Here is a 19956-nt window from a genome sequence, read left to right as displayed (position 1 = left end):
CAAAATCAGCTTATTTGATTGGGTATCCCTAAGTAAAATATATATATATATATATATATATAAAATATATCCTATATTGTAGTTTTAACACGTAATGAAAGTAATATGATAATCTTTTGAGAAGAGTTCACTAATAATAATGTCATTCATTATTTTCAGATTTAAACTAAGGACATTAAATGTTCCTAAAATTTTAATAAATTTGGCCAGCCTTAAAATACTCTTCTTAGGAATCAGACATGTAGAACCTTGAAGAATTCTTCGAGTGCACCGCCCCGCCCCCTGGACACCTCCTCCTCCCGCCGATCTCCGCTGCATTCATGGCGAATGTCAAGTGTTGGCAGTTGGCTTGCCAAGATGTTTTGTTTGACGCCGGAGCAACGCCAGCAACATTTGCTGTGTCAAGTGGCAGTCAAGTGCATTTAACAGGGCGCGTCTTTGATTGACGTTAGCCCGCGTTCGGAACTACGGCAAAGGACGAAGGACTCGGGGGCAAGGACTCCGTGTTCCGCACGCAGGACGAGGAGGGCAATTGCCAAGGAATTGTGCTGCAGGCGAACGTCAGCAGCTGAATGCGTGCAATTGTCAAACGGAAACGCTGAAACAAAGACGATGTCAGCACAGTTCAGATGCCCGAGACTGGCTTCCTTTAATGCTCAAGAGCAGAAACCTTTCCGCTGCTTGTCAATCGCTTAATCCGGTTGAATGGTTGTTGCAACATCGCAGCCAGCCAATCAACTGGTTTGCTGCATATTAATGAGTCAATCTGGTTAGCCCAATTATGTGCGAAACGCCAATATAAGATTAGGCCGAATTCGAACATCTATCATGTGTAAAGTTACAACACAGCCATTTCTCTTCTCCTTTAATAAACGAATTTATTATCAAAAATTAAAGTATCATTATATCTGCCACAACATCACGCTATATTTGAATAGTGTACATAAGAAGATCAACACTTATGGGCACATAATGGGCTTCAAGATACCGCACCCCAAAACAAATTAAGCTGGGCTCATGCGATTTTTATAGCTCGCCATTGGATAAGTCTTGTAAATCGGCAAACAATTGGAAATACAAACATATATGTTCGTTTGTATGTTTTTACATTTGAGCCAAGATCCAACTTTTACTTTTCGCCGAGCTTCAAAACATAACGCGCTTCGCAGAAAGCACAGCCAGATGATGCGAAGCAAATTAAATTACATTAAACTTGGCCGAAGCGAACCGAACTGAAGAGGCTAAAAGCGGAAAGGCCAAAAACATTTTCATGGCCCACAACACTAGAAAAATGGATATTTAACCATGGATAATTTAAAATGTCTAAGCATTAATTATAAAATGTTAAATGCATTTGTATCTTAAATAAACAACTGCCATTTATAACAATTAATAGAAAATCAATTCATATAATTTTTTAAGCATAAATTATAATTTTCTGGGAGCCTTTCCTATGTACGGTGATTTTGTATTTAAAAAAAAACAGCTTATATTTCGTCTAAAAAAAAATATATATATTCAAAATATAAACCAAAATGTTATATTTGGTAAAATATTTATATTTTTATTTATATTTTTAGTTTCCATATATATCTAAAAGTTTTCTCTATTTACGTATAAGAAAAAAAATGAACAATAACAAATATCTTTTTTTTATATTATAAAAACAGTTTTGGGTTTCCTGTAAAAATCGTTAAAAATTTGTATGGTAATGAGATATTTTTCCAAGTGCGTGGAGAAATGAAGAGCAGGCAGAGCACCGCGCTGGCTGGCACTTTAATTATGACAAAATTTGCGTGAGTGATAGTCAAATGATGCCGCAAGCACCGAACGATCGCTCGAGTGTTGGAGCGGGGAAAAGGTAAACAAATAAAAAATAAACGATGCGGAGACAATAAATGGAAAAGAAATTATGAAATGTGTTCAGAGTGTTACAACGAATCAAAGCCAGTTGGCAGAAGCGATGGCAGTCGAAACAGCAGCATCTTGAGGTATCCGAAAACCCGTTTTCGGAGTGATCTTCTGGCGGGTTGGCTTTGCGGGTGTCTGCCCTGCCGGAGTTCATTTAGCTGCCAGCCGGCGAAGAGTCCACAACGCTCCGGGTATCCAAAAAAAAAAAAAAAACCAGATCAAGATGCCCTCCCTATGGCTGTTAGTCTCGATGGTGGGTTCACTAATTTACCTTTCATTAAAGGATTACCTGGATTTAACTGGATTTATTATGTAACCCACAGCTGGCTTCGGTTAGCTGCCAGGACTATCACTACCATCGCCCTCAGACTCCTTTTGTGGCGGAAAACCACCATCGGCAGGCTCAGACCCAGCATCGTACCACCAAGTTCGTGGTGCAGACTTTGGGTCGCACCTACGGCCTGGAAACGCAGAGGGCACCGGCCGTCTATGAGGATCACCAGACCCAGGTTTACCAGGTCTTGGAGCAGCGTCAGGTGCCGCAGTATCAGCAGCAATATGCCCAGTATCGGGCTCCCCAGCAGCAGTTGCACACCTCCAGCTACCAGAATCCCCTGCTGGTCAGCACCAACTATCAGGGGCCACCCTTGTCCCCGGCTCCTCCAGCTCTTGCCCAGCCCCTGAGCCACTATGGGCCACCCCAGCAACAGCTGCAACCTCAGCATGCTCCCAATTACTTTCCCCAACAGCAGCCAGCTGCCCAGCCACCTGCCACTTATTTGCCACCTCAGCAACCTGCCCAGAAACTCTTCTTCGGCAATCCCTTTCCCTATGCTCCAGTCACCACAGGATCGGGACAACAGGTCCTGGACGCAGGACATGGATCTGGAGTGGCGCCCAATGAGGTGCAGGCTCAGCTGTTGCAGGCCACGGGATCGGCACAACCGCAAACCCGGGTGGGTGACCATGTGGGTCAGTCGCAGAGCTCCAACCTAGATGGCTACGACTACAAACAGACCATTGCCGGAGATACCAGGGACTATCAGAGGTATGTCACTAGGTGCCCGGGAGGAGGAGGTTGCCAGCAGAAGGAACTGAATCCTGGCGAGCTGGACGAGAGCCACCAGAAGGTCCTGCAGACTGTGAGGGCATCCACGCAGGCGCGTGTGGAGGGCTGCTACAAGAGCCCGGTGATCTATGTGCCAGCCGGAGCAGCTGTCAATGAGCAGGGTCAGCTGCGACCAAAGAATCGACGCTACTTCGAGCGCAAGGAGCAGATCTTCTCCAGATATCCCTACAACTAAGTCCCTTCCTCTCTAATCACTCACCGAATTTCACATCGAATTTATTAGTTGTTTATGCCTAGTTGTCCATTCGTTGATTGTTGTGTAAATAAATCGTTTAAAAATTACACTTTAACCGATTAGGCTGTTTAACTTAACAAGCCCAAAAGTAGGCATAAGAGGGAAAAATCAAGCGATTCAGCAGATATGTTAATCGCATAACCTGTTGTTTGTTGCTTCATCAGCTCGATGGTGATATTTTATTGTGCTATTGCGTACGGCCGAGCCATCAAATGCTAATTAGCCAAAATCGAATGCACAGCGAGAAATGAAGGAGGTCGCATGGCTGAACCACAAATGCACATGTTTATGCGTAAATGCAAATGAGGTAAATATGTGTCAAACATAATGGAAATTCACAGCCATAAACTAGAGAAGTTAAGATGGAAGAAGTACAAGACATTAATCAAATCTGTCAAATCAAGGCAAGATATTTAATGATTTTAAAGGGCAATAAAGATGAGAAACCTTTATTGAGCCTTGTTAAACATCCATTGTGAAAATATGTATGTCAAAACTATACCAATCCAGCTATCAATGTCCTTATTAAATACATACGTAGATATTATAAATACGCAGTTTTTCCAGGATTTACACAGTACATTTTAAGAACAACATAGTGAATCACTAGTATTGATAGATAGCTTTCAAAGAAATTTATGAATGATTATCCAGCAGATATTTTTTAATTCACCCGATTTCTGTCTCTGTTGCAGATATTGCAAAAAAGAATACTCAATATCATACAAGTTCCCCACACAAGCAATAGTTATCACAAACAACTGGTTTCTCTCTCTGTCTCAAATCTCTTTTAGCGCCGAGATTATGCCATAACCGTTAGCATAATTGCATAATAGGTTCTAAGGGCAGGTGAACAACCATTGGAAGATAGGAACCAGATTCTTCGAGTTAGTCAGTTTTTGGAGCCCAAAGCGACTAGACATATTAAGAACCCGGATCGGAGAATCATGAAGACGATTTTGGTGCTAACATTTGTGGTAATCTTAGATCAGAAATCGGAATACCCCATAACTCGTTTCCAAACTTATGACGTCAAATGCTCTCTGCTAGATGATGATGCTTGGAGTGACATTGGGATTGGTTTTGGCCAATGCTGATGATGGTTACGTTTATGGCCAGCCATCCGGTGAGCAGCTGCAGGAAATCCAAGAGGTCAGTCGTCCCAGGAAGCACCGCTTGAAGCCACGTGTCTACCCAGAGTATCCCTCCCAAGGTTGCGGGAACTTGGAGGAGGCGGATCACGCCGCAGCTGTGATCACCTACCATGCCAACCGCCCCCAACCGCGTCGAATTTACAACCACCAGGAAGTCCAGGTGGACAGCTCGTTCTTCGAGCCATCGCCGGAACGGATCGAGGAACTCAAGCGGATTCTGTTGGAACAGGAATAAAGTGAATTTAAATTTTAAGTGCGTGTTTGCTTTCCTTAGTAAGGGATTGTATATCTAAATGGTAACCTCTGAAGTGTCTGAATAGTATTATTCATTGCCCGCCATGCAGACCATTTATGTTAAAATTCAAAACATTTTCGAAGAGCCAAAAGTGACTTTAAATTTATACGTAAAATCAAGTTAATTAATATACTAACACGGCATGAGTCAGTCAATGACAACTGTGTCTCCTATTTAGGAAAGATATATGTTTGTTTTAAAGTGCCAATATTTAAGATAGACTGTGGAATATATTCATAAAATTCATTTTATGAGATACATTTTTCTTATGATACATTGTGACTGCAAAGTGAATGATTAAGTACCAAAACTTCAAGGCACTAATCATAACAATTATTAATTTTTCTTAAAAAAATGTAGATGTGTTTTTTTTACAACAGATAGGATTCAAATAAATTTAAAACGTAGCTAAATATACCCAGCAAAGTATCATCACTGTTTTCACTCGCCAGAATTGGTCTGCTTTCGGTCATAAAGTGAATGTTAATGGTTTTTGACCAATTATAAGAATTATATGGCCCCGGCAAAAAGTGGCTTAAGCAGCATTCCAATCGAAATAACGAAAATCCGATTGCAGTTAACAATAAATAAATAATTTATTTGTGAGCTTAAACCAACAGAAAACAAAAACATAAACATATACAGTCGAACTAGAGAGGAATACCCCCCAACCATCTAGATATCGTAGTTGTACTTCTTGTTATTGCCGGGATTGAGGCTGTAGAGATCGTAGTCGAACTGGTCCCATTCCTGGTAATCGGCTCCCCTGGGCTGGGTGTTGCCCTTCTTCAGCTTGAGCAGGGCCTTCTTCTCCCGGTGGATGTCCACGTGGGGAACCTGCTGGCGGGCACGCTTCTCCTGGGCAGTCAGGGGTTGGGGTGCCCTCACAGGAGTGTAGGTCAGGAACTGGGACTCCTCCATTCCCAGATCGGAATCGGGACTCGTTTCGGCATCGTGGAAGTTGGCGAAGTTCTGCAGCTGCATGGACTCAGCTGGATGGTTGTCATAGTAGTCGGGCATGATCAGGTTGTAGTTTCCAGTGAGGGTCATGGGTTCCTGGGGACTGGGGGCATAGGCGAGGCTGGGGGAGCTGCCTGCAGTGGCCAGATCCCTGGGGCGACTGTATCGAGGAAGGGCTTCCGAGAAGCTCAGGAGCAGAGCCAAGCTGCAGCTAAGCAGGATCTTTATTAAAGATAAAAAATATAAAATAATCAGTAAAGGATATCAACATTTTTAAGACATTTACTTAGAACCTTTAAGGCTTTAAGTACTATATTTTTTTGTTTTGTTTTAATATAAGTATTTTTACAGGGATCTTATAAAACTTTTTTATTTCCAAAAATTATGTCAATATTCCAATTTAATTTAACTTTAAATTATAAATGTTCTCAACAATTAATTGGCCAAGGAAATATTTATTTAATCCAAAAGTATAGAGAAAATATTTTTAAACCACTAAGGATCAAAAATTCACTGGAGATGCTTACCATTTGAGTGTTATATTTGCCAGCCATTGGTAATAAACGAGTATTAACACCGAAAATGATTTTATATAATTAGCTGGAATGTAATTTTAGCACTTTTTTTTGGTTGTTCACACTTGCTGGAGGATCTTTATGTGTTTCCAGCTGACGTCTGACTTTATTCCCCGTCAATGCGCTTAATTCGAGCTCTTAAACCAGTCTAATGTTCTGAGCCGTGCGATTTTGTATTTAAAGCAAAAGCCAGGCGAAAGCCGAAAGAATTTCATTTCGTTTGATTTGTTTTGTTTGCCAGCCTCGGCTTTATTGGCATGCAAATCCGGTTTCTAAACTTTGATTTCCAGCAGAGCCGAGATGAATCTGAATCTGCTGGTGATGCCGATGCGGAGGCTGAGATTCCGAGATTCTGGGGTTCGAGGAGTGAGTGACACACGATGAGCCGGGGAGCACAGGTCAGGAACACCTGAGGAAGCCGCAGATCCAGCATTTTGGGATCGGGTTTGTGGCGTCAGGCACTGTGGACAAAAGAAATGCAAATCTGGCCGAGATGCTCGACTATGAGGCGCTCGCGTTGACACACATTTGATGGGATGATTCATGGAATGTGAGCGGCAATTAATCCAAATTATACGTAATAAAAATATTAATTGCACTCGCATTGTACCACTGAACTTGGGTGTTTCGTTTCGCTGGAGGGTAATTAAAGCGGGTAGGGGATATGTTAATTAACAGATTACAAATTGGCACATCAATCACTGCTTTTAATTGCCTCCCATTGATCTGACATTTCAATTTTTGTCACCCGACTGTCACTTTAAGTACTGATAATCCTGCGGCGGTTCAATAACTTCTCGCCACATCCCATCGGGAAAATTCCAGGCAGTGCCTTTTGGAGCCCGAGCCTCGGTTCCGAGATTATATCTTAATCCAAACAGGTAGCTCTGCTGAGCTCGCGAAAAAAAAGTAAAAAGAAATTAGAACACACTTCAAAGTGCGCTCTTTTAATTGGCGACTTTTTACGATCACTTAAGATAAGAGTTAGGAAAATCTAAGCCAAATTTGCACTTTCAACTGGGAAGCTCGGTTATTTGATACCCAGTAATTGAAAGGAAATAAATAATCGGTTTAATAAACTTTTGACAATCACTTAACTTTATTACTTTACAAATTTTGAAGTACTAATGCAGTAAATAAATAGATGTAGATTTAAACAATTGATTACCTTTTCAATAATTCCCTTAATAATAACACTAATTAAAGTTAATTTTTTCAATATAATAAAAATTAATATTATAATAAAAATGTTTTACACACTTATTAAAAAATACAAATAATAAAAATCAGAATAAATTAAATCAGTCTGAAGTTTTAGAATTCCGTTCTATTCTTGTTTATTTTTTACCCATATAGGAATGATGTCTTCTGTCTTCTGGGGAAATCTAAGATCCCAAAAATGCTGACTAGATATCTGAAATCAAAGATAAATCGTTTCACATATTTTCTGGCTTTAGCTGGGATGGCCAGTTGGGTTTAACCACAGTTTATTTACAGTTTATTTATTTATGGGAAGTTGTTGGCAGCCAACATCGATGTTATTTCCCGCAGTTCAAAAATAAATTAGCATGTTCCAATGTTTTATATTTAGTTGGAATGTCAGGCGCACACGCTCGTGAGTGTGCGAAAGAGAGGGTAGAGGGGTGTCAGAAAGAGACAGCAGGCCACCCCCTCGATCAAAACGAAGGCATAAATAAGTTTTAGTGTCTCGGGGAAAACCCGTTGTCTGGTTTCAGCATTTCTCGCATTTTTTTGGGGAAATATTTAATGCCCCCGGCAAAGTCAGAACTCATTTAGCTCTGTTTTAAGCACTTACATTTCGTTTCGATTAATTTGTTTGTATTTTGTAATTCGTATTTTGCATATATGCATATGCACAAAGTTTTTTGCTGGCTCTGCGTTTTCCCTTTTGTGTGTAAATTGGCCCGTTTTTAATTTTTATATATTTTTTATATTTTGTTTTGTCATTTTGTGCACATGTTTTGGAGATCAAAGACATGTTTCGAGCTTTGGCAGCAGAGAAAACAATGTATTTTTTTTTTGTCTCTGGATTACAATATGTAAAACATTTTGTTGGGAATTTGCGTCAGAGTCGGAATTGTATACTTTTGCTTAAGCCTGGCATAAAATTTCAATTATCCGGGGCAGGATTTCAGCCGTGGGGCTTTTTTGCGTTTGGGGAGGGGGGGGGAGTTTTCGGCCTCTGTTTGCGCTTAACTATTTGCCAAAAGCCCACGCCACAACGCCGATCGAGTTGGCAGCCTCAAAGCAACGTGCCCCGGAATACAACCACAAAATTACTTACTCGCCAGACACGCCCTGCCCGCCCCCCTCAAAATCGAAGGACACCCCGCCGCCTCTGCGGTTGCCTAGACAAACGTTTCCTCAAACTCAATCCCAGTCCCCATCCCAATACCATTCCAAACTGGTAACCAAACCAAGCCAAACAGCCAAGTGTCGCCTGGGGCAGCGCATCATTATCGATGCAGGCAGCGGCGAATGCAAATCGCATTAAATCTAATATGCAACTTGACCGCAACAAACTGTGCACATCATTTGCCATCGACCCACAGAAACTCCACACAAGCCCCACCCCACAGCAACCCACCGTAAACAATCCATTCTGCACCACCCACAATCGAATCACCGGCAGCTGGACGCTGGTCAGATGGAAACCTCAGACAGACTTGAACCTTGGGTTCATTGTTTTCCTGTTAATGTCCAGATAAAGTCACAGTTGCCGGATAAATAATCACCGCTCACAATAATTTACCTTGCACTTACCTTGATGAAATTATGTTGCCTTGGAATGACAAAATTAAACAAGGCAGGGAGGTAATTGAATATTACACAATTGTGTTAATTGATTTGGAAAATTGTATTCCCAATATCAGTTATTTGGCTGCTGTTAATTATTACAGGGGTCTACGTTTATTGAATCCTTACAAATTTAAATCATTTAAGATATAAGTTAAGAAATGATAAAAATTTATGGATATGCAATACACAGTTTAGTTAACTTTAAAATCATCAATGGATTTTATAAAAAGAATATTTTCTTAGGTTATATGAGATCATGCCTATACATATACATACATATCCCGATAGTTGTCTTGAAATTGTTTGGAACACACTAAATGATAATGATTTTTAAGCTGTGCCTTATATAATTTTATAAACTTTAAACCTTCAAAAGATCTTATTAAATAACATTTTATTATATCATATGAGATCGATAGATGTCTTGATCTTCATTTGGAAATACTAAATGATAATGATTTTTTAAGCTGTACCTTATACAATTTACTTAGCTCTGATTTTTTAAAGATACTATTTTTTTTTATTATATAAGATCATATTTTTTAAACGCCTGTACATGTTCCAATAGTTGTCTTGAAATTCTTTTGGAAATACTAAATGGTAATGATTTTTAAGCTGTACCTAATGCATGCGATACATCAGCCTGGGTCGACGGTGGTGCTGCCTGGTGAACACCTCCTGAACGTCCGCAATCGACGACTTGATAAAGGACATCGCCATCTGGCCGTACATGTACCAGGCCCTATAGGGGCACTGGTCGAACCGGATGAGCGCCTGCTGCATCACCAGGCCATTGGCCACGACATTGGCCAGCAGGACCAGGACATAGAAGCATGCCACGCCCGTGATGACCATCTTGTGGTGCGCGGGATTCTCGCACCGCTCGTTCCACTTGGAGAGGGCGAACACGGTGACGGCACTGAGTGGAGCGGCGGCCACGGCCATGTAGGTGTCGAAGCGGTAGCTCAGCACCATCACCGCCGAGTACTTCACCCGCAGGAAGAAGGAGTCCACGAAGATGCTGAAGTTCATCTGCGGACGGACCAGAGCGGCCAGGAGCAGGACATACAGGGCCAGGAAGGCCGCTCCTTGGCGCACGCTCACCTCAATCGGGGGCATTTTAAATTCAGCTGGGGGCAGAGCAGTAAAATCTTTATAACTTATAAGAAATATATATACTAGTTAGCTTATGTTCTTATGATATAAAGGATTTTAAGATAACTTCATTACAACATTACACATTTGACAGTAAACAATTTGTGAACTATATAAATAGCTGACGAATTTTTTTAACAAGATAGATTTGTACTAAGGGGTGTCTAAACTGAAAATAAAACGAGTCTAAAGTTTGTTAGTGAAAATAAATAACTAGAGCTTTGCGACACTGAAATCAAATGTAGTTATAAAAATTTATTCAAACAAATATTAAACCCCTCTTGAAAAAATTCTGCCTACGCCCCTGACTGTATAAATAACTAAATGAAATAAGAACAGTTTTTTGTTAAATGTATGCATTATTATTCTGATGAAATAATTTTCTTTTAAAACCAATTTGACCGCTTCATTGAAATTGTATTCCAATTAGTCCCATCATAATAATTAAATTGTTTTTGTGCATATTATATGTCATACAAAGCATATGAGGTGGAACAGCATAATTGTCTTAAATAAATTTTTCCTGAAAGTAACAAGCATTATTTAAATACACGAAAAAATATAGATAACCTGGTGTGTATACAAATCGTAAAAATATTAAAATATATTTAAAGCCTCCACGTAACACTCCCTCGTTTTAATTAAAACCTAACCGGGACCAATCTAGCTGACCGATCTTGCCCAACTCCGGCTAACCCGCTTATTCGGGCCTTTTTCAGCGGTAGGTATTGCCTACCCAATACGGAATACCCTAATTAAGACCCACTCCCCCGGGCAGATGGTTGTTGTTTATTCAGACCAGCCCGACCATCCATCAACCCAAATAGACTTCAATTAACTGCAGTTCATCAGCCTCCGCGGACGAGTGTTTCCCCCTTCCCTCCCACAGACCTCTTCGGTTTCGACGTCTCATCGAAGCCTTTTGCAATTACTTAACACATTCGAAATGTCATCACAAATGCACTGGCAATCGCGAAAACTTACCAACACACACACTCGCACACAAGTGGACTGCAGTAATAACCTCATAATATGGGTCATTAGCGCAGGCGGTACAAGTGTTGGGGGCAACCGCTGCCACGCCCATTAATTACTTCCATTTCCATCGATATACCCAGTGAATCTGAATCTTCACACTTTCCAAAGACCAAAAAATGCTGGCAAAAAAAAGTAAGGGAATAAAGAAAACGAGAAAAGCGGAAAAGTCAATGGAGGCGAAAGCAAAAACAAGCAGTAAAGCTTAATTAATTGTGCATTTTCCATGCTGGCGAACAGTAGTGGAAAATTAACTGACATGGAAAATGGGAAAATTAAAAATGCCAATGGGGGAAATCGAACAGCGGGCAATCTTGGCGACAGCGTCAATAAATCAATGCAAATGCCCTAACAATGCCGGCTAATTGCGAAATGATTAAGCGAAAGTGGCCGAATCAAAATTCAAAATTCATTTCCATGTGCCTGTAATGTGTAATGTGTGTGTGAGGGGGAGGGGGGTTTTGGGGTGGCTATGTGACATTGTGGACCACCCGTTGACAGCGATAAATCAGCAGGTGTAATGAGTCAAAGTTATCGTTATGCATGGATCATTAATCACACACGCATAACAAATTAAGAGTACATTATTCCATTGCCACACAAGCACGCACACACCTTTGCATGAGTGGAGGGGTCTATGTGTGCGTGAGCTTTAGTGCTGCATACTTTTAGGCTTTTTAGTTGACGGTTTGCTACCCTAAATCAGGAGATTTCGTTATAGTTATCACGGGATCTTTAATATACACATTGTGGGGGATTATATAATAAAATTTTACATTTACTTTCTTTTACTGATTTCTATTTTATTTGTGGGTTTAGTGGTTACAAGGATCAATGAAATTCCTAGTATAATACTTTATTGTTATTATACGTAATTTAACTCCTTTTTTACAGGTTTCTAGGATCAAGTGTGTTATAAAATAAAGGGGTAATTTATCACTTTTATTTTACAGGTTTTTAAAATCAAGTGTCTTATAAAATAAAGGCGAGATAATTCCACGATCCTTAAGACTTTATTGTTATTAAACCTTATAAGACTCTTGACATTTTTCAGGTTTCTAGAATCAGGAGTCTTATAAAAAAAGGATGTTAATTAAAAAGCGTGCTTGTAACCAACATCCTCAAAACTTTATTGTTATTAAACCTTATTAGACTCATCTTATTTTACAGGCCTCTAAAATAAGGTGTCTTATAAAATAGAGGGATAAATTCCACGATCCTTAAAACTTAATTAAACTTAAATAAAACCTAATTAGACTGTTTTTATTTTTCAGGTTTCTAATATCAGGTGTCTTATAAAATAAAGGGGTTAATTCCAAAGCATGCTTGCAACCAAGATCCTCAAAACCTTAATGTTAATATACTTAATTAGATTCTTTTATCTTACAGGTTTCTAATGTCAGGTGTCTTATAAAAACGGGGCTAATTCCAAAGCATTCTTGTTGCCGCGATCCCCAAAACGAGTTCTGGTTTATTTTGGCACCCGGACTTGGAACATTCTCGCAGCATCTCTCTATTTACCCACTCGCTAATTGTAAATGCCAATCAGGACAGTGCCAGGACCCAGCTGACAAGACAAAGCCAACTGTCTCCGAGCTGCGCCGTCAGTTGAGTGCGACTGAGTGCCGGGGGGCTTGGGATTGGAATCGGTAGTGGGTTTGGGTTTGGGTTCGGGATTGGGATGGGCTGTCTGGAGCTAAAAACGGGCCAAAAAGCTGGAGAACCGGGCTGAGTTCAGCTGCCTGATTGCTCCAATTGCCAGGCGACCGGGCACGCACGGCTGCCTCATACAAACTTGCAACTAAACAGGACTCTGGGACTCCATGCTCCACGACTGCAGGACTACAGGACTCACTCGACAGAAGCAACAACAATCGCTTCTGTCAACGCACAAAAGACAGCGCTGACGTAACGAAACGGTTAATTTAGAGTACGACAACGACAACGACAACAAACGAAGGCAGTTCAAAAGCCGTCAGCGCGAGATGAGATGAGGTTGCAGATGGGCACAAAGAGAACAACACGGAGCAGCAGCAGCAACATTTACACTCGACCAAAATGGGAACTACTTTCCATAAAATTAGGACACCACAAATCAAAAGCTTAAGGTTTTTAAAACATTCGAAACAAACCTTTAATTGAAATACTTAATTCCGATTATTACAGTGCTTCCTGTTCAAGAGATAAAAATAAATATAAACCTCAATAATATTTATATTGATTATATTCATAACTTAATATAATCTACTAACTAATATCTTCTACCTTATGAAGTAAGAATGGTAGGGTTTTATTGAGATCTCACTATTCTTAACAACAAGGATTTTAGTATTATATTTCAAATATAGATAGACAAATTAATGCAATGTCTTACTGTTTATAAGAGAAACATATATTTTAATTAAAATATACTACTTTATGGAGTAAAACATTAAGATAATATTAAAATGCCAGCAAAACCAAAGATTTTAGATTAATATTTTAAAGATTGTACTAAAGCTAGATACATAATTGCACTGTAACAATGGGAAGCGTATTTCTAAAATCAATATAAATTTCTCTCAGTGTACTGGGATCTACAACAAAAGCAGGAGCTTTGTGCCATTTGCATAGGGGCGTGCACGAAGTCCGGGATCTGCAATTACAAAGCACCAGCTCGAGATTGGATGGAGACTGGGATGGGATGGGGTGGTGATGGTGATGGGGTTGGGTACATATAGGGATGAGAAAACCGGGAACGGGGCTCTAGATTCTAGTCATATATAACATTTTTTAGTGCGCTGCGCTGGCGATTGTTTAGAATTTAATTAGCCACGCTCCCTGATTATGCGTGCATGAAATTACAGCCGTCAAATGGAGACCTATAAAATGTGTACCGAAGTGCCGATGACAACAAAGGAGCCACCCCCATACCATTCTACTCACATCTGCAAGACGTCAAAGGGTCGGAGCCACAGCCACATCCAATCCAATTTCTGTTTGATTGCCAAAACCTACAGCGAACGGGTACTAAACTCAAATTTGGAAGATTTTCTTTAACATTACCAAGTATACATTTTTATATTAATTTAGAATGTTTTAAAAAGTTTTTCTGACTTTGGTGGAAAAGATTGCTGGGTGGTGCTTAAAAAATTATTACTCCATAATATTTACAGATGTTGGTTATATATCAAATGCGAGAATGGAGATTTTATTACTTATGAATCAGAATATATTTATAATTTATAAACTTTGTTTTACTGAAAGTTATATTTCTTTTGCTTATATCTAGTGCACTATCTTGGCTGTCCTGCTTTTCTCCCCTATTATTACTTCGATCCCAGACTTTAGATTAAAAACCCCATAGATTATAGACCCCCTTTTGCGTACATCCTTCGACTATTCCGGTCATCAACTCCTTGCGGCCAATGCAAATGCAGGCAGCTGCTTCGTTGACAGGACAAACAATGGGCGACACTTCAGCACTTTCATTTTCCCGCTCGAACACTTGCGAAAAACACTCCGCCGCAGACTCAACGCTCCGGCACACATACATTTTGCGGATTTTTATTTATTATTTTGCTTCTTTTCTTTTTTGAGGTGGTGCCGGTGGTGCAGTTCACTCACACAGGCGCCCTACAATTTGCGAGTCGCACTCAACATGAAGTGTTTTGTGCGGTTTTTTCGTGTTGCATGTTTTATGTTCGTACGTATATTTTTAGAAATTGTTTTTAGTTGCATGTTTTACTTTTATGCTGAGTTCTGTGACAGCTCGAAACGAGTCCTGGTGGATGAGGTTCTGGGTGGTGGCGATGGCCTAGGTTCACTTTGCACCACAGTCGGGGGAAGCCGAAGCCATGATGACAGATAAGTCACATATTGTTCGGGAAATTTCTGGTCTGCAGAGGGTGACAACTACATCGGTTAACAGTTTATGCACAGATGGTATGGAAAAATTAAAGGAGGCTAGCTGAATTATATGTCCTGATAAGATTAGATATTTATATATATTTTCCGTTAAGAATGGTCATTCTATTTAACATTTATTAAATCAAGGACTTTCTACAAATACCCTCAAACGGTGTGTTAACTAGAGGTTTGCCTACCACCTAAGATCGTTTTTCTTGACCTCATATTAAACTAAAAGTAGTTTTTAAACTAAAAATTTTCAATGTCTCCTAATTTTAAAATCTATTTTTAGCTTAAAAAGTGTTTAACAAAAAAGACTTCAATAAATATAACCTCTGGTTAAAATTAAAAAACAAACTGTATTTTAAGATATTGGATTTTTCTTTAAATTAATAGACTTATGGTAAGTTCTAAGTCGGTTCAAAAAATAATCTGCCACTGCTGATGCTGTCATATAGAAAAAAAAACCTTAAAGAAGGTTAACCTCCAGTTAAAATAAAAAACAAGTTTTTTAAGAAATCAAAGGATTTCTTCAAACAAACAATTTTCAAAAAATAATCTACCACAGCTGCTGCTGTCATATAGATGAGAATTGAGTGCACACTTACACACACATGTGCAAGCCCTGCAAGCAAAAGGGCGATATTTCTATCGCCTGTCGTCCAGAAGTCACTTCTTAGTAACTTCTGCGCGATAGAAACGCGATAGAACACATTTTACAAAAACAAAATACACATATATCGCGAAGAAGTAACTTCCAAGTCACTTCTGGACGATAGAAAGGCGATAGTACACATTTTACAAAAACAAAAAGGGTCGGGATCGCGAAGAAGTAACTTCTGAGACACTTCTGCGCGATATAAAGGCGATAGTACAGATTTTACAAAAACAAAAAGGGTCGGGATCACGAAGAAGTAACTTCTAAGACACTTCTGCGCGATAGAAAGACGATAGTAGTGAGTAAAACACGCGATAAAAAGAGGTCGCGGTAATTTTCCGTTACCCCTTTTTTTCTCAAAATTTTTTGGGTCTTCCGTTGACCCACGCCGTTTTTTTTCGACCAAGCGTCATTTCGTTGCGTGATTTGTCTGTGGACAGTGCGGTTTTGTATCAAATTTGTGCGTTTTAAAAATATAGCTTTGTTTTTTTCTAAATGTTTTTAATTGTTTTTAATTGCGTGCGAAATTACGTGCTTATCGTGAGATGTACGAATATGTAAACCTTTATTCGGACAAGCTAGCTGTGGACATTACTTGGTGTGTAACTGCGGAGAAACCCAGCATCCAACGATTCTCAACATATTTCATTGTAAAAGGTAATGTATTCTACTTTATTTTTACTTTGACTGAACAAAAAACAATTTTTGTTTCTGTTTCTTTTAGAAATGGTTATTAATTAATTTCTTATGTCGACGGAGCTGGATCTAAATAACATTGTTCAGCAAAATTTCCTACATGCCAGGGACCGTGTATACAAGTGGACAAAGCACGTATACAAAAAATAAATGAAAAATATTAAAAATAAAAAAAAATATGTTTGTATTCAAGATTTTCCAATTGGAAAAGACTCTTCTAGGTATCTTCTACAAGCATATGTAAAGTCACTTTTGAGTGACTTCCATAAGTGACTACGGCGACACTTCCAGAAGTTACTTCGGCGATATCGCATTCGGATCGCGGGAGTGACTCCCTTCGGGAAGAAATGTGCCACTTCAGCGACACTTCTCGGAGTCACTTCGGCGACACTTCCAGAAGTGACTTCGGCGACACTTCCAGAAGTGTCGCCGAAGTGGCACATTTCTTCCCGACGGGAGTCACTTCCGCGATCCGAATGCGATATCGCGGACGATCGTTTTCATCTTCTAGAAGTCACTTAATAGTGCCTTCCGCGATAGAAAATGCTTGCAGGGAGGCCACCAATACACCCATACACCCATGCGATCGACCGCCCCGAAAGTATGCAACACTTTGCCCGACTCTCTATGCGCATCTTTATTAATTATGCCAGCGATTTAATTAAAAACTTAACCAGCTGTCGCCTTGAGCGCCGTGGCACTGAGCAACGGGATCGTCTCGTGGCCACTCCCCAAAGTGGGCGTCGTGGGCGCAGTGGGCGTGGCACTGGGCCTGCCTGCAACGGCGGCAACTTGCGATGGATTGCCGCTGAGTTGGCAACTTGCTGGCGCTGCAACTCCCGGGGATGGGCTAATTAAAATGCATTGTTTAATGCAAATAATGGATTATATAAGTTGGTAGTTTGCAGTGTTTACTTACGGCGGGTGGCTCTTGAGCTCCGGCGCCCAAACGGCTGCGGCTGGCGGCGCCTCAACGATTTTTGGCCCGGCTCCTACATATTGTTGTTCAGTCTGAATTGGCTTTTGCTTTGGCTTTGGCTGGAGGCTGGGCGGTTCAGGTTGCACATTGACGCCATTGAACCCGGCCAATATTTGAGGTGGTTGACCCGCCGGATTTTCATAAACAAAAAAGGGCTGCCCCCGTTGTTGCGGTTGATTTGTGTCCTGTTGTTGCTGCTGTTTTGGCTGGTGTTGCTGGTGGGCGGGCTGTTGCTGTTGCTGTTGCTCCTGCCAATTTGGCACAGTTTGGCCCAGTAACTCGAGCAACAATGGCGCCAACGCCTCGCTGCCCGTGATTTGTTGCAGATGCTGCTGCAGGGCGGCCTCCTCGATCTTCTGTCCCTCCGCCCGATTGATGCTCAGAATGCCGCTGCTGTGGTTCCTGTAAGCAAATAGTTTGCTCAATAGATTGACCCGCTAACCATCCACACCCACTGGGAGCCACCATCCACTGGAATCCACACGACCTACTTTGTCAGCGGCTGTGCAAACATTTGCGAACCAACTCCCAAACAAACCAGCAGCAAGTGGAGCAGAACGAGCCAATTTGGATACATGTTTAAAGACTTATTAATGCTATAAGACCTTCCCGTCGAAACGCTCGCCAAGAACTAAACTCCGACTAGCTAAACTCACACATCAAATATTCTCCCAAACAAACCCATGGATTCTCACGAGGAGATGCTTGATTATGCCCAGCCATTCGATGAGGTTTCTTGTTTTCGGGCATTAATTATTTTGGAGCCAATTATACATGCACATTAATATGCAAATATTATGAAGTGTGAACATTTTGATATGCCCCATTGGTTTCGGTGTGATAATTACCATTTCGGCTTTACAGATCCAAATAGAGGTAGCGATTCTCGAATGAGTGGATCTCAATAAGCTGGCTACAAAAAATGTGTCTAATTAGGCTGCTTAATCGATTAATACACATAAGCTCTATATAACTTATTAATAAAGACATATACTTAATACTCATTATGATATTAGGTACCTTTTAAGTTGAGAACGCCATAAACATTGTAATGATTTCCTAAAAAGAAATACTTATATTAAGTAACAAGCTGGGCTTAAACTTATTTTAATGCCCCCATAACTTATATGATTACAACATCCTCAACGAAAAGAGCTCTTAAACTCGAATCCATAAAAGCAGGCATCTCAAACTGTTGCATTAACATACGGGTGAAAAGAGCTGGCCATAAATCCGAGCTAAAATGTCAACCGGCTGGCAGAGGCTGTCAAACTGTAAAGTGGCCCTTAGCTACAGCTCCCATTTTCCGCTCCCTGTGGATGTGTGGCAAAATGTTTTTCCATTAAATTACAATCCTCCCCCCCTCCGGCAGAAATGCCCCCCTTCCCCACCCCTCTCATCATCAATGGCCTTCGTCTGCGTGTTGGCTCGACCAGCAAAGTCATGAAATTTAGTGTTGGCGGCATAATTAGACCATCAATTGCGGAAAACTCATGACAGTCATGAATGGCCGACTCTGTGTGTGTGTGTGTGTATGTCTCTGTGTTGGTGTGGCCAAACCGCAGAGGCGGGGGGCGGGGGGCGTGGCCAGGGGCTAGGGCACACTCTCCGGAATAAAGTAATATGGGCCCCAAGCATAAACTCATCAGAGTCGGAAAAGCTGACAGCGATGAGGACGACAGCAGCAACAAGAGCAGCACCAACACCATCACACAGGGAAAAACATTTAGTAATTGAATTATAATCTCAGTTCTATGAGGTTATAATCATTTTATAGAGTCAATTGGATCCATATTTATTTATAAGGTTATTTATTTATTTATAAAGTTGTTATATTTATGTTGGCATTTTTATACCCTTGCAGAGGGTATAATGATTTCAGTCAGAAGTTTGCAACGCAGTGAAGGAGACGTTTCCGACCCCATAAAGTATATATATTCTTGATCAGCATCACTAGACGAGTCGATCTAGCCATGTCCGTCTGTCCGTCTGTCCGTCTGTCCGTCTGTCCGTCTGTCCGTCTGTCCGTCTGTCCGTCTGTCCGTCCGTTTCTACGCAAACTAGTCTCTCAGTTTTAAAGCTATCGGGCTGAAACTTTCCCAAAAGTCTTATATCTTTTGCAGGTAGTATATAAGTCGGAACCAGCCGGATCGGACAACTATATCTTATAGCTCCCATAGGAATAATCGGAAAAAAAAATGTTAAAAAATTATATCTTTGGTGTTTTTTAACATATTACCTCCTTTCCTTGGAAATAACATTTTTTAATTAGTCTTGAATTTCGAATTAAATTTTATCAAAATCGGAAGACTATATCATATAGCTGCCATAGGAACGATCGTAAAATTGGTGGGAAAATAATATAAAACAAATTATAGCTTCGGTGTTCCTTAACATATAACCTCCTACGCTTGGAAATAACATTTTTTAATTAGTTCTGAATTTCAAATTTAATTTTATCAAAAT

General features: G+C 40.4%; 5 protein-coding genes across 6 annotated transcripts; 2 read left to right on the top strand and 3 right to left on the bottom strand.

Annotated features, from left to right (window-relative positions):
* Positions 1-2105: 2105 nt before the first annotated feature.
* Positions 2106-3328, top strand: LOC119560584. The gene is made up of 2 exons (XM_037874108.1): positions 2106-2164; positions 2235-3328. The coding sequence occupies exons 1-2, from the start codon at positions 2135-2137 to the stop codon at positions 3213-3215; spliced, it is 1011 nt and encodes a 336-aa protein (XP_037730036.1). The 5' UTR covers positions 2106-2134; the 3' UTR covers positions 3216-3328.
* Positions 3329-4325: 997 nt separating this feature from the next.
* Positions 4326-4664, top strand: LOC119560971. The gene has a single exon (XM_037874742.1). It carries the CDS (start codon positions 4326-4328, stop codon positions 4662-4664), a length of 339 nt encoding a protein of 112 aa, XP_037730670.1.
* A 668-nt stretch (positions 4665-5332) lies between these two features.
* Positions 5333-6392, bottom strand: LOC119560619. Its single transcript, XM_037874157.1, has 2 exons — positions 6212-6392; positions 5333-5906 (listed from the first exon to the last, which is right to left on the bottom strand). Exons 1-2 carry the CDS (start codon positions 6236-6238, stop codon positions 5400-5402), a joined length of 534 nt encoding a protein of 177 aa, XP_037730085.1. The 5' UTR covers positions 6239-6392; the 3' UTR covers positions 5333-5399.
* Positions 6393-9576: 3184 nt separating this feature from the next.
* Positions 9577-14371, bottom strand: LOC119560616. 2 transcript variants are annotated; one of them, XM_037874154.1, is made up of 2 exons: positions 14195-14371; positions 9577-10209 (listed from the first exon to the last, which is right to left on the bottom strand). In XM_037874154.1, exon 2 carries the CDS (start codon positions 10196-10198, stop codon positions 9701-9703), a length of 498 nt encoding a protein of 165 aa, XP_037730082.1. In that variant the 5' UTR covers positions 10199-10209; positions 14195-14371; the 3' UTR covers positions 9577-9700. The 2 variants fall into 2 exon arrangements, with proteins under 2 accessions (XP_037730082.1, XP_037730081.1); XM_037874153.1 differs by lacking the exon at positions 14195-14371 and adding an exon at positions 10318-10336.
* A 2809-nt stretch (positions 14372-17180) lies between these two features.
* LOC119561003 (putative uncharacterized protein DDB_G0294196) lies at positions 17181-18067 on the bottom strand. The gene is made up of 3 exons (XM_037874819.1): positions 17982-18067; positions 17431-17892; positions 17181-17361 (listed from the first exon to the last, which is right to left on the bottom strand). The coding sequence occupies exons 1-3, from the start codon at positions 18065-18067 to the stop codon at positions 17181-17183; spliced, it is 729 nt and encodes a 242-aa protein (XP_037730747.1).
* Positions 18068-19956: the final 1889 nt, after the last annotated feature.

The sequence above is a fragment of the Drosophila subpulchrella genome, unplaced genomic scaffold (genome assembly GCF_014743375.2).
Source record: "Drosophila subpulchrella strain 33 F10 #4 breed RU33 unplaced genomic scaffold, RU_Dsub_v1.1 Primary Assembly Seq354, whole genome shotgun sequence".
NCBI lineage: Eukaryota > Metazoa > Arthropoda > Insecta > Diptera > Drosophilidae > Drosophila > Drosophila subpulchrella.
This window is presented reverse-complemented; position numbering and strand designations above follow the sequence as displayed.